This window comes from Peromyscus maniculatus, chromosome 12, assembly GCF_049852395.1.
Source record: "Peromyscus maniculatus bairdii isolate BWxNUB_F1_BW_parent chromosome 12, HU_Pman_BW_mat_3.1, whole genome shotgun sequence".
Lineage (NCBI taxonomy): Eukaryota > Metazoa > Chordata > Mammalia > Rodentia > Cricetidae > Peromyscus > Peromyscus maniculatus.
The window spans coordinates 46,816,379-46,829,754 of NC_134863.1; the positions used below are offsets into that span (position 1 = coordinate 46,816,379).

Here is a 13,376-nt window from a genome sequence, read left to right on the forward strand (position 1 = left end):
AAAGTGGTATGAATGTGTAAAGTGTAAGACTGATCAGATAAGTTAACAAAGAGAATGACCTTGTGGCCCACTTACATCTTAAAATTATATAGCATGAATATAACAAGCACCCTTCATTGTTCTCTTAACAGCTGTTCTCTTAAGTTTAAATATGCATGCACACATTTACACACCACAACACACACGAACACACACATACAACCACCAGAGGTTTATGTCTTATTTCAGCTAACCAGAAACTTGAAGACTTTCAAAGAGGGAGCATGTTAGAATCATTTTTAGCCAGATGTTAGACTGAAACAGTATGTTTTGTAACTTTCATTAGAACATCCTAAAATGAATTAAAAGCAGAATTTAAAATGACTAAGTGCTTCTCATGTGGTTTAGCTCTTGAGTCCTTGAAATTATATTTTGAAAACCCCTAACTCCTCCCAAGTGGACAGTTGCAACATCCCAGGCCCTGAAAATAAAATTAAATCCTCAATGGGCACTCTGATACCATAAAAATGCCAAATGGACAAACCTGATACTAGCCTCCTCAATTAGCACTGATAGTAATGAAAGCTAACTTTCAATATAGTATCTATCAGGAGGGAGTTGGTATAGTGCAGAAGGTGAATTTAACACTCTTGTGTGGCTGCTTCTGCTGTATTTGTTTCTACATAGTCAAAGGCCTTCTCTGGTCATGCCAATAATACAACAGAATGATAGGAACCCCACACTCAGTTTATCTCCACTGGTTTTCTCTTTCTATCTTAGTGTTATTTACACACTGAACAGCACCAGCTTCAAACTCTGTGATTGCCCTGATCTGGGTATAGCACAATGGTTATAGCACCGTGTTCAAGGCTAGTACAACCGAAGATGTCTTTAAAGAGACAGGATTTTTGGAGAAAAAAGGGGTGATTTATCTCTTACAGAGCCGTGAGGCTTATATTTATCTCCTGATGTGTTGTAAACGTTCAGAAAACATTTGCTAAATGAGGAGGATAGAAATTGTAGAAAGACATAGTGATGGATGTTGCCACAAGATTGGGGACCAACAAGTTGAAGAGCAAAGAGAGAGAGCAGAGGGACTGCCTACGAGCCGCGCTATTGGTGGGCAGCAGTATTGCACCTGTAGCTGTCTTATTTAGTTGTTTTGCGTGGCCATAACAAGATGCCACAGACTTGGGTAATTCATAATGGCCATAGATGTATGCTTCATATAATTCTAAGGGCTGGGAAGTCTAAGATCAAGGAGCTGGCACCTGATGAGAGACTTCATGATACATTATCCTGTGGCAGGAAGCGAAAGGAAAAGAGGGAGATGTTGGCAAACTTGGCTTTTTTTTTTATTGGTGTCTTAGTTGGGTTTCTATTGCTGTGGTTAACACCATGCCTGAAAGCAATTTGAGAAGGAAAGTGTTTATTTCGCCTCACAGATTACAGTTTGTCACCAAGGGAAGTCAGGCAGTAGCTCAAAGAGAAACCTAGAGGCAGAAACTGAAGCAGAAGTCATTGAGGAAAGCTTGCCTCCCACAGCTTGTTCAGCCTGCTTTCTTATGCAATTCAACACTACTTGCCCAGGATTGGTATGGTACCCATGGCTGGGGCCCACCCACATCAATCATTAATCAAGAAAATGACCCCACACACTTACCTACAGGCAATCCGATGGAGGCATTTTCTCAATTGAGGTTCCTATTCCCAGATAATTCTAGGTTGTGTCGAATTGACAAGAAACCAAAAAGAATAATCTGGAAGCCCATGGTATTGTTGGCTAACCCACTCCCTAGCAACAGAGATCTCTCATGATCCAGTCACCTATTTTAGTTTATGCCTGCTAATACTGTTGTATTGGAGGTTAAACTTTTAATATGTCTACTTTGAGGGACATATTCAAACTATAGTACACCACCAGGCCACACTGCATGGCAGCTTGAAAGCCTGTTGCCACCCACTTCCCAAACCCTAGTTCCATAGGTCTATACCCATGGCTCTAGCATATATTCATCAATGTCCATAGGAACCAGCCTATGAGAACAAGGGAAGGGTAGTGGTATCTTTTTTTTAAGCATTGAACATAAAACTCAAATGAAATTAGGCTATAATTGATTAAATTTTGGTGTCTTAAAAATGATCATATTTTGTTTCCTAGTGATTTAAAGTGACAGCTGTTTCCTTCTGCTTCATAAGCAGACACAGAGGAAAGACTCACAGTGTGGAATTCTTGGTGGGACCTTTAGTCTTTGGTGGATATATTGAATAGCTGAACTTTCTTAATATCCTGTCAAAAGAAACCTATCTGCTGAGATGTGGATATCTGTTCACTGGTCTAGTCTTTGTCTTTGGATTACAGATTAGGAAAGAGAGCAATTACAGGTCTAGAAAGAAATGCATTCTGCAGCTAAATCATTTCCTTATTTTTGGCAGCACACCCTGTACCTATATTCTTGTCAGCTTAATAAAACATTTGTCAGTTCTCAAGCAAGAACTCAGAACAGAAACTTTTTTCCATTCATGTGATGAGTGGAATAGTTCCATTTATCCAAAAAAAAAAAAAAAAGGTTGTGCAAGACAAATCACTGTAGCATAAGAACTGTAAATTGGTGGGATTCAGTTCAAAGGCGATCAACACAGCCGTGTGTAGACATTTCTGCTATAGTGTGTTAACAGCCTTTGAGAAACCTCTCATTCTACAAAATACTATAATAGGACTCGTAGGGTAAATGAGCAGGGTGTTCAGATGCCTTTGTAACTGTAGCCATAGACCTGACCTATTAGCACTAGACAGATAATTGGGCTTCCTACACAGGAGAGGCTCTCCTGTAACTGAAGCTTGCTCCACTAGACATGTAGAATTCTCAGAAGTCTTGATCTCATGAATGTAGAGAATTCAGTGGTGGCCAAGGGTGGGAAGAAGAACACTGAGGAAGGGTGGAATGTTAAAGTTTCAGTTAGACAGGAGGAAGAGGGTTTTTTTTTTTTTTGAGAATGATCATACACTAGAAAGCAACAATCAAATTTACTGAAATACGTTAAAAATGTCTCACCGCAAGAATGACGGGTCACGTAGTATAACTTCATCAAGACATCACATTGTATGTCATAAGCATTACATACTTATAAACAAATGAAAAGCTATGAATTGCAAGAAAACCAAATGTGAACTGTGTGGATGTAAACACAGCGTTCTTAGAAGTGGCAGGTGGAGACTATGCTGAGACTGCTTTCACAGCCCAAGCAGAGCTGTGTCGGGGCTGCTATGAAGGTGGGTGTCGGGGGCAGTATAGAGTGGCAGGGACCTGTCTGTCCTCAGTGGGAACTGTGTACACATGCCACAGTGATGAAGCCAGAAGGGATCTTTCTGCCAGTGTGAGCTCACAACTGACAACACTGGTTTTGCTATGAATGTTTGTTTCTCTTGTGCTCCTATTCATATGGCTGCCCTGCTCTTGCCTTGGGAAAATCATGGTAAAGTTGTTTTTCAATCATTGCCCTGTCCACCAGTGGTAGATGACCTAAAGTGCAGTCTGGAAGCATGGGTGACATGAAAGTAACATGAAAACAGTTTTCACTTGTTTAAGGAACTTGGAAAGTAACTTGCACAAAAATTAATGAGTTTGTAATAATTACAGCTCAAATTATGATGTGTTTCCTTCCAGTCTGTTTTATGTATGCATGTATGTATGTGTGTATAAAGATGCGTGTGTTATAAAATTGGGTTATATTGAGCTTATTGAGTAGAACCTGAACTTTGGGTAATGACGTTGTTTTCAATTGTACTAATACATGTGATCACACACGTGATTGTCTGTACCTGATTTGAGTAGTTAGGCTGGCATGGTAAGAGAAATCACTGGGTCAATGATTAGAGATTATCCTTTAAAAACAAATATCCAGTGGTGAGAATAAATTATTTTTACATTTTTTAAACATAATATAGGAAGATAAATAGCCAAGAGTAAGGTTGGTGTTAGGGACCCCTCTTTACCATGTCTTATTAGATCACCCTGAAAAAATGATAACATGTTACCACACTTTTTATTCACAACCATGAATGCCTATTTTGTTAATGTCTCACATTCAGTCACATTCAAAACAGGCAGATCGGTACATGTTGTGTCTACTCTGTGTATTTGAGTTAAACCAACTGCCAAAAAATAGCCATTCTTACTCTTTCAACAACTGAACTCTAATCCCCTATTTGAACTTCCTGCCATTCTCCTCCCCTCTCCTCACCCCTTGCCTCACCTCTCTCCTCCCCTCTCTTCTCCCCTCTCTCCTCTGCCCCACCTTTGGCCATGGAATTGTGTGTGGCAATGACCCCACTTTAAAGTCTAAGCCCATCCCTGGGCACTGTATGATGTCAAAATATCCCAAAGGACTTCAGAGACAGTTTGGGTGAGAGAAAGACATATAATCCATACCAGCTTCAATTTTAAGAGAGATCTAGTTCTGAGTACCTATTCTTCCCTCTTGGGTAATAAAGGGTGAGGCTAAGAGTTCATGGTAATTGTAGTATCTGCTATAACAGCAGCACCAGTAGGTCATGCTCAAATAGTCTGACTTGATTGGTTTTAAAAGATCATATGTAGTTCAGCATCTTTTTGAGAGGAAGTATGAAGACAGTGTTTGGCTGGGCCACATGCCAAACAAAATGAAAATGAACTCTCTCTATATATATCAAGGATTTAGTTTCTTTCCACTGCAATTTCTAAGTAAATGATAGTTCTGAAGACTTGCTTCTGTGAGGTTTTGGCTCCTTATGGGGTAAACAAATGAGTTCAGTACAATGGAGACGTATGTGCTAAATATCTATCCAGTGACTGCTAAATCCCTGTCACAGATGACCTCATTGAAGACAAGGGCTCCTCTTAGGATTCTGATTTTTTTTTAAATTAACATTGAAGTAAAAGCTGACCTTCTCTCTCTCCCTTTCCAGCCAGCATATGTCCCAAGGAAGCTAATCCCAATAACAATCATCAAGCAAGGTAATTAGTCTGCTGTATTCGGGAACTATTATAGTCAACTGTTGAACTAATATAGTTGAACATACAGTGTATGTGTTCTCAATTTTTCTGACAATGGTGTTTAGAAACAGTTGAAGAAACTAGTGTAACTTAGTAAACTTGTGGCTAATACATAATTTTGGCTGTGATACCTTGGACAGATCTTACCAGTTGGGCAACAAAGCAGTTATACCATGTGTCACATTAAAAATAATCAGTTAAACATGTGGAGCTTTACTTTGGAGCTTACTTAGGATTAAATTAGCATACATGAAGAAAACAATTAGACCATTTAGGATATTGAGAATGAAAACTATGATTTAGCGGTCACTTAGGGGAAGTAAAGATGTCTATATTTTAAGAATTACAATGCTGTATTTCATTTAACTGTCCAGTTGTTTTTGTTTTGGCTTCCAGTTTTCAAGTTATTAAAATGAATCTATTATTTCCAGAAAAATCTCTTGGTAGAAGAGCTAAAGCCTTAAAATAGTTCTGCAATTTAAGAAAACACAGTGTGCTAAGTATATGCTAAAGGCATGGCCACTTACTGCTGGAAACACTGAAAGATTCTTTGATTTGAAGATATATGTTTTTGAATCTATTTTTTTTTTTTTTTTTGGTTTTTTCGAGACAGGGTTTCTCTGTGTAGCTTTGCGCCTTTCCTGGAACTTCACTTTGGAGACCAGGATGGCCTCGAACTCACAGAGATCCGCCTGCCTCTGCCTCCCAAGTGCTGGGATTAAAGGCGTGCGCCACCACCGCCCGGCTTTGAATCTATTTTTTTAAAGACAGAGTTTCTCTGTGTATTCCTGCCTGTCCTAGAACTGGCTCTGTAGACCAGGCTGGCCTCAAACTCATAGAGGTCTGCCTGCCTCAGTCTCCTGAGTGCTAGGATTTAAGGCATGTGCCACCACAGCCTGGCTTATGTTTTTTAATTTTATATTGTCTTGTTATTGCAACATTGTATTCTAGTTCTTTACTGCTTTGTGTAAAGGGCAGGATGCACAGAGAGTAGAGACAGAGGGGATTTTCCACTACTTAGAATGAGATTCTTTATGAGGGAGTGATAAGGACATGCGTTGTTACCCCAAAGCATGGATGGTAAGGTTAGACATGCATCAAATTCTTCTGTTGATTCTGTAGCCAATCCACTGAGTTGCTTCTGTTAATTGATAAATTTTAGATTAAGACTACAAGGAAAGGTAACTTTACATAATTAGCTTTTTATTGCTTCCTGTGTTCATCCTCATCACACTACTGTCTTTTCATATCTCACTAGTGATTCAGAATGTTACCCACAGGGCTTCAACTAAAGCCCCAGACAAGACTCCTTTTGGAGGAACAATACTAGGTAAGTCAGTCGTGCAGTGTATATCTAGACTAGGCAATCTAGGCTATCTTTTGATAAGAGGGTTCTTATGGGGATGTGTACTGTGAGCAAGTGCTAAATTAGTGTGAGTCCATTTCATTTCCATTTCATTTCTTGGCTTGTGCCCAGTCTAAGCTACCAGTAAAGACACACTGCCTTTATTTTGGGTATAGCCCATGCAGAAGTTTTGAGCCTATGAATGTAAACTCAGGGGATTTCTGGTGGTAAGTTCTAGATAAGGAACATACCCATTTTAAAAGGTGCAGTCATATTCCCCTCCCCATATTTTCTATGTGGAGTTAAAGTTAATCAAAGGAGGAAGGGAAGGGTCAACCTTTGAATTCTGCTTTATAATTCTCCATTCTCCACTTTTGTCTAATAGGTTTTCTTCCTCTTTTTACATTTATATCCATTTCCTTGCAGTTCATCTTATTATTCCGGGACTTAATGATTCCATGGTAAAACTTCCCACATCCATAATGCTTGAGATTTCGGATGCTCTCAAGGCACAATTAGGTAAGCAGGGGCTCTTCAGTGAACAGTAGCACTGGGTGATACAGTACTGAGATTATGTAAGGAATTTCGCAGATGAGACATTTGAGGACTAAATAATGAGTATAGAGAAGGAGGCTGAAGGGTCAGAGATATTACTACCAATTATTCTGTATGGAAAACTATTATATGCATATGCATGCAATATATGAAAGAAAAATAGGTGTCGTATCTGAAATGTACTCATTTGAACAGGTATAATTTTCAAGTAGAGAACTTTTCCTAAATTATGCTCAATGAACTTTGTTATAAGGGGCCATTAGGAATTTTCAATGAGAGCTGATATGTGCTTGAGGCTGGTATTGTTGCCTTCTTCTAGAAAGAATTGGGAAACGTTTGTATCATTAAGAAAACATCAACAAAATCTCCTTCAAAGGGACCCAGAGAACAATTCTGGTTGCTATATTTGACTATCCAATTGGGCTCAAGGTTGTCTCTCTGGCAGTACATCTGAAACTTAGATGATGGCCATTCTGACTGAAGTGAGATAGAATCTTAGGATAGTTTTGATTGTGCATCCCTGATGACTAATGTTGACTATTCTTCCACTTCTATGTATATGTACACAGTGTGCATGTGTTTATGTATACATGTTTACATGTGTAGGTGCATGTGTAGAGGCCTGAGGTTGATATGGAAATCATCCTGGATTACTCTTCCAGTGTATTTACTGAGACAGGGTTTTTTTTTTAATAAAATCTTATTGTTATGGTTAGTCTTGTGTGCCAGCTTATTCTGGGATCCTGTGTTTTTGCCTTCTGAGGCTAGAATAATAGATGGGTCACCATGCATGCCCACATGGAATTCAGTGGGTTCCAGGGATCTGAAGTTTCAGTTTTATGTGACAAGTCTTTTAAGCACTCAGCCATCTCCTCAGTTGTTTTTGAACACTTTTTAAACTGGTTAGGAAACAGTTTACCAAGAACATCTGTATTTCTCCTTTTGAGAACTCTATTTAGCCCATTTTTACTTGGATTGTTTTTTTAATGTTTAGTTTTGTTGTGGTGGTGGTTTTCGAGTTCCTTATGTATTATAGATACCAATTCTCTATCAGATGTATAACTTGAAAATATTTTCTCGTATTCTGTGAGCTGTCTCTTCATAAGTTTATGGTTTTGTTTGCTGTACAGAAGTGTTTAGGTTTTCTGAGACCCCACTTGCTGGCTTTATTTACTGTGGAGTCCTATTCAAAACCTCCTTGTCTATGCCTCAATGTTGAAATGCAGTCCCTTCTTCATCTTCTAGTAGTTTCAGAATATCAGGTCTCATTTTGGTTTTAGTTGATGGTGATTATACATACTTAGGAGTTATAGTTCAATACAGATATGCAAAGTGTAACGATGAGTTCAGGATAATTGCCACATGTATCACTTCAGACATATGCAATGTCTTTGCTTTGGGAGTATTAGAACTCCTCTCTGTCAGCTATTTTGAAATGCTACATTAATTTCTGTCAGTCAGAATCATCTTATTGTGCTATAGAGTGTTATGGGAGTTCTTTATATATTTTAGACATTGAGTCTATATGTGAACCATGGCTTTCGGATATTTTCTTCCAATCTGTAAGCTAGTTTTTATTTTGTTGATGGATTATTTTGCTGTGCAGAAATCTTTCTTTTTCCCACAAAAATTGTGTGGGCATAAACACTTTTTCTATTACCAAGGGAGAAATAAACGTCCCAAAGTTAATTATCACTGCTGCAATTCAGAAAAGTCATATTTTTTAAGGGAGTAAATCCTAAAAATAATAACCCCCTTCCAACAGAGCCCATCATGGGCCATCAAGAGATGCAATAGCTTTTGTTCTAAGAACACATGGTGTGAATAAATGAACAAGAAAGCTAGAATTACACACACTCATCTCCAAGGGACTTAAAAGGGCTTGCCAAAGCTAAGACACACCCTGCCAAAAGTTAAGAAAATCAACAGTGTTGGAAAACAGTATGAAAGAAAAAATGGAGGAAAAAGAACTTACTGAGATCTTACTGAGGCCATAGCTGGATGGTGTTTTATTCTGTCAAGATAGCAGGTCTGTGAGTGTAGATAAGTGTTCATAGGTTGCAAAGTGATGCCAGAACTCTCATTTAAATATATTCCCCATCTTCTAACTACTCTGACATCTGCTGTGTTATTTGTAGAAGTACTATATACCTTTAAAAGAAATTAGTGTTGTATGAAGAATACACATATCTCTTTTTTTTTCTGATTGTTCTTTATTTTATATCTAGAATCCACCTATGAGTGAGTACATACCATGACTGTCTTTCTGGGTTTGGGTTACCTCACTCAGGATAATTTTTTCTAGTTCCATCCATTTGCCTGCAAATTTCATGCTTTCATTGTTTTTCTCTGCTCAGTAGTACTCCATTGTGTATATGTACCACATTTTTTTCATCCATTCTTCCGTTGATGGGCATCTAGGTTGTTTCTAGGTTCTGGCTATTACAAATAGTGCTGCTATGAACATAGCTGAGCATGTATCTTTACGGTATGAATCAGCATTCCTTGGGTATATGCCCAAGAGTGGGATGGCTGGGTCTTGAGGTAGTTCGATTCCTAATTTTCTGAGAAACCGCCATACTGATTTCCACAGTGGTTGTACAAGTTTACATTCCCACCAACAGTGGAGGAGTGTTCCCTTTGCTCCACATCCTCTCCAGCATTGGTTGTCATTGGTGTTTTTGATCGTAGCCATTCTGACAGGTGTAAGGTGGTATCTCAGAGTCGTTTTGATTTGCATTTCTCTGATGATTAAGGATGTTGAGCATTTCTTTAAATGTCTTTCAGCCATTTGTAGTTCTTGTTTTGTGAATTCTCTGTTTAGCTCTTTAGCCCATTTTTTAATTGGACTGTTCAGTATTTTGATATCTAGTTTCTTGAATTCTTTATATCATATATCTCTTAAGAAGAAGGCTTGCCATGTTTTCCCATTTGTAATTGAATTTTAGGTTAATGTGATTGCCAATTAAAGACAGCTATTGACTCTTAGAACCTGGAGCAATCCAGTTTGTTGTCCCTGACTGAGAGTCTAAGATCTTCGGGGAGGGAAGTACATGGGAGATAAACATACACACACACACACACACGCACACACGCACACACGCACACACGCACACATGCACACACGCACACACGCACACGCAAACATGGGGGAGGGGGCGTGGAGACACAGACACAGACAGATGGAGACAAAATTCTGAAGTGAGAGAGGTTTCCTAGCCAGGCAGAGGTTACCCAAACCAAGACCAAAAGACCAAGACCATAGGATATTATTAAGCGAAAGGGAAAGATTAGCAAAACTACTCTAATGGAGTTGGGAGCACTATGTGATGGGGACCCTGCAATTGACATTTGAAGAGCTCATCTTCCTGTGGTAAACACTGAAATTAACAGGTCCAGAAGTGTGTGAGCTGAATGATTCTTCACTTGCTAACAAGCACAGTGGTTCTAAGTGAAAGCTGAAGCTCTGAAAGATGTCCAGAAAGAAAACCTTGGTCAATTTTAGAAATCTTAGAAAAGCTTCCCATAAAATACTAAGTGTGTCTGGCTGGTCATTATAGAAAGAGTTCTTACTCTTCATGCCCTTGTAACTAGATCTGAGCAGTGTTGTTGACTGTCTCTGTCATAAGCATGCTGGGCAGCCATAGACACCGGCTTGACAGTGGTGGTCAGCACACTGCACCTTGGCCCCAGGAATGTATACACCCAAAGTTGATATCTGCCTGCTTTCTAATAGCTTTTAAGTCTGTAAGAGGTAAATATAGTTTGTGTCCACACTAAGTGGAAAGAAGGATATGGCCTCTACCAGAGTGATGCCGGCTGTAGCTGGTTACAAAGTTTACATTCTCAACAAGATTTGAGAACACAGACTGGCTCAGTGTTCAGCTGGGGATAAGTGTGTACCAGGGAATTTCGGGAAAGGACTGAGATATTTCCAGTTTAAAATTGAGAGACTGTCTTTCCCAGAGGTTGGGCAATTCTGATTGAGAAGTGTTCTTTATGAAAAACACCTACGTTTTAGAAGAATGGTTTCCCAAAAGTCGTGTAAAGAGGGAAAAAAAAGTCAATTTTTACACCAGATTCCCAGAGACCAGAAAAGAAGATATGTGCTAACATGTGTCTCTAATAAAATCCATTGTCAGTTTGTTCTGCTACAAACTTATCCAAAAGCTTACTTTCCTGTGTCTCTTATTTGTGTGTTTCAAAATTTTCAGTGTCATAACCTGCTAGATTTTTTTTAACCATCTGTAATAATGGAAAATCCCTATTGAATTTTATAAAATTAGTTTGAATAAAAATCAAGGAACATTTGCAGTCCAACTATGCCTTACAGAAACTTTAAATCAAATCACAAGATTTATTCAAGTATTCTGTTGTGATTTTGTCATCCTATACCAACTAAGATCTTAAAGAATGTCCATGATTAACAAGGAAGAATTTCAAAGTCTGTCTTCTATTCATACCAGCCCTCAGGAGAATGTACAGTAAAGTTGCCTGGCTGGCAGGAAGAGATGCGTGTAGATATTTTGTTGTTGTTGAGGGACTGGAGAGTTGGCTCAGTGGTTAAGAGCCCTTGTTGCTACTCATAGAATACTGCTGTGGGATGGTCTGTATGTCAAATTACTCTGATTGGTCAATAAATAGAACACTGATTGGTCAGTGGCTAGGCAGGAAGTATAGGCGGGACTAACAGAGAGGAGAAAAGAAAGAATAGGAAGGCGGAAGGAGTCACTGCCAGGCGCTGCCATGACAAGCCGCATGTGAAGACGCCGGTAAGCTACGTGGCAAGGTATAGATTTATGGAAATGGATTAATTTAAGCTATAAGAACAGTTAGCAAGAAGCCTGCCACGGCCATACAGTTTGTAAGCAATATAAGTCTCTGTGTTTACTTGGTTGGGTCTGAGCAGCTGTGGGACTGGCTGGTGACAAAGATATGTCCTGACTGTGGGCAAGGCGGGAAAACTCTTGCTACAGAAGACCATGGTTTGGTTCCCAGCACCCAGCTCACAACCATCTCCAGTCTTTTTTCAGACCTCAGTGGGCACCAGACACACATGATACACATATATACAGGCAGGCAAATACTCATACATATAAAATAACAAAATAAATCCTTAAAAAAATTGTGGTGGACTATGTTTGAAATAAGTAATTTTGGACAGTGTACTACAAAGAAATAAAGTTTTTATTTTATTTTTTTTTTAGCTAAGAATGAAACATTGGCATTACCAGCAGAATCTAAAACACCAGAGGTTGAAAAAGTTGCATCCCAGCCAGTAACAGGTAATGAGATCCCTAGGATGCTATGATAAAGCAAGTAGCATTGTTTCAAATAGTGAATGAGCTACAAACCTATTTTTTAAGCAAATAACAAGAAATTCATTTTGATCATAAGCATAAAACCATAGGAGATTCTAGGGCTTTATACTTGGGAAAAGAACAGATGAAAATCGAGTGACTGGATGATGGCATGCTACGTAGCATGGAAGGAAGGTTTTGGTTTTGACTATGACTGAAGGTGCCGTTAACACGGAGGCCATTTACAGCAAGGGTAATGGCATGTTTCATAGCCTTTCCTTTTGGGTGAACAGTGCAGACCGTTTTTCATTGCCCAGCTGCCTTCACAATGATTGGCATAGCAAAATGTCTTATAGTCCCCATAAATCCATAACTTGATGGTGATGAAAATGCTTTGAAATGTCCCTGCAGATTAATACCCCTAAGATGGAGACTATGTAGTAATTTGGTTCAAAAAATATCCCTAAAGAAACATGTGGTAAACAGTGTCTCCATAGTGTATTATTGTTACTACCAAACACACAACATCTGTTCTCCAAATAAATCTACCCAGCCTAATTCCCTGGGGAGACATCAGTCTTGGAAGTACTGAATTTTTGCCAGTGTGGTGCCACCTTGTCCAGGCCTGGATGAAACAGACAAGGGGCAAGTATTCCCTGCAGCTCACCGTCAGTTAAAACACTCCCATCAAAAGTGAACGTTTTACTTCATAAAATTTCTATAACTTGAGGTGTTTGTGGTGTTCTATTTGTACTGAATTTGGGGACTCGTGTTTGGTCAAGAGGGGACAGGGTTGGTGCAGTAGCAAAAACAACTTGAAGAAGCAGACTGAGCTAGACCCTATTGACAGAGTGAGTATTATCATGCCTTGACAAAGAATGGGCCTTTAGAAGACAGGTAGAAGCCATTTGAGCTACTAGCAGCATCCAGTTGAGTGAAAAAAAAATTTTTTTTGGTAACTTTGATGTGATCAGTTAATACAGAGAAAAGTGTGAGCATGTCCAGTGGCCAAATGAGTCCATTTCTGTGTCAAACGTTCAACCCAGCTTTCCAAGTGACACTTTCTTCTCTCGGCACAATGTCTGGTGTGAGTCGACAGATTGCCCAACTTTCTGCCAAGATCGCCTCAGGATTTTCCACTTCAGAAATGCTTGGGCAATC

The 13,376-nt window shown here is 39.2% G+C and overlaps 1 protein-coding gene across 35 annotated transcripts in view; it reads left to right on the top strand.

The window, feature by feature from the left end:
* The window catches only part of Abi3bp (ABI family member 3 binding protein), a 208,344-nt gene that overhangs the window by 96,663 nt on the left and 98,305 nt on the right, over positions 1–13,376 (top strand). For all 35 annotated transcript variants that reach the window (XM_015989199.3, XM_015989185.3, XM_076549010.1 and 32 more), the window contains exons 7-10: positions 4,928–4,976; positions 6,274–6,345; positions 6,787–6,879; positions 12,123–12,200. In XM_015989199.3, the coding sequence (XP_015844685.1) occupies positions 4,928–4,976; positions 6,274–6,345; positions 6,787–6,879; positions 12,123–12,200 (292 nt within the window). The remainder of the gene's footprint in view (positions 1–4,927; positions 4,977–6,273; positions 6,346–6,786; positions 6,880–12,122; positions 12,201–13,376) is intronic.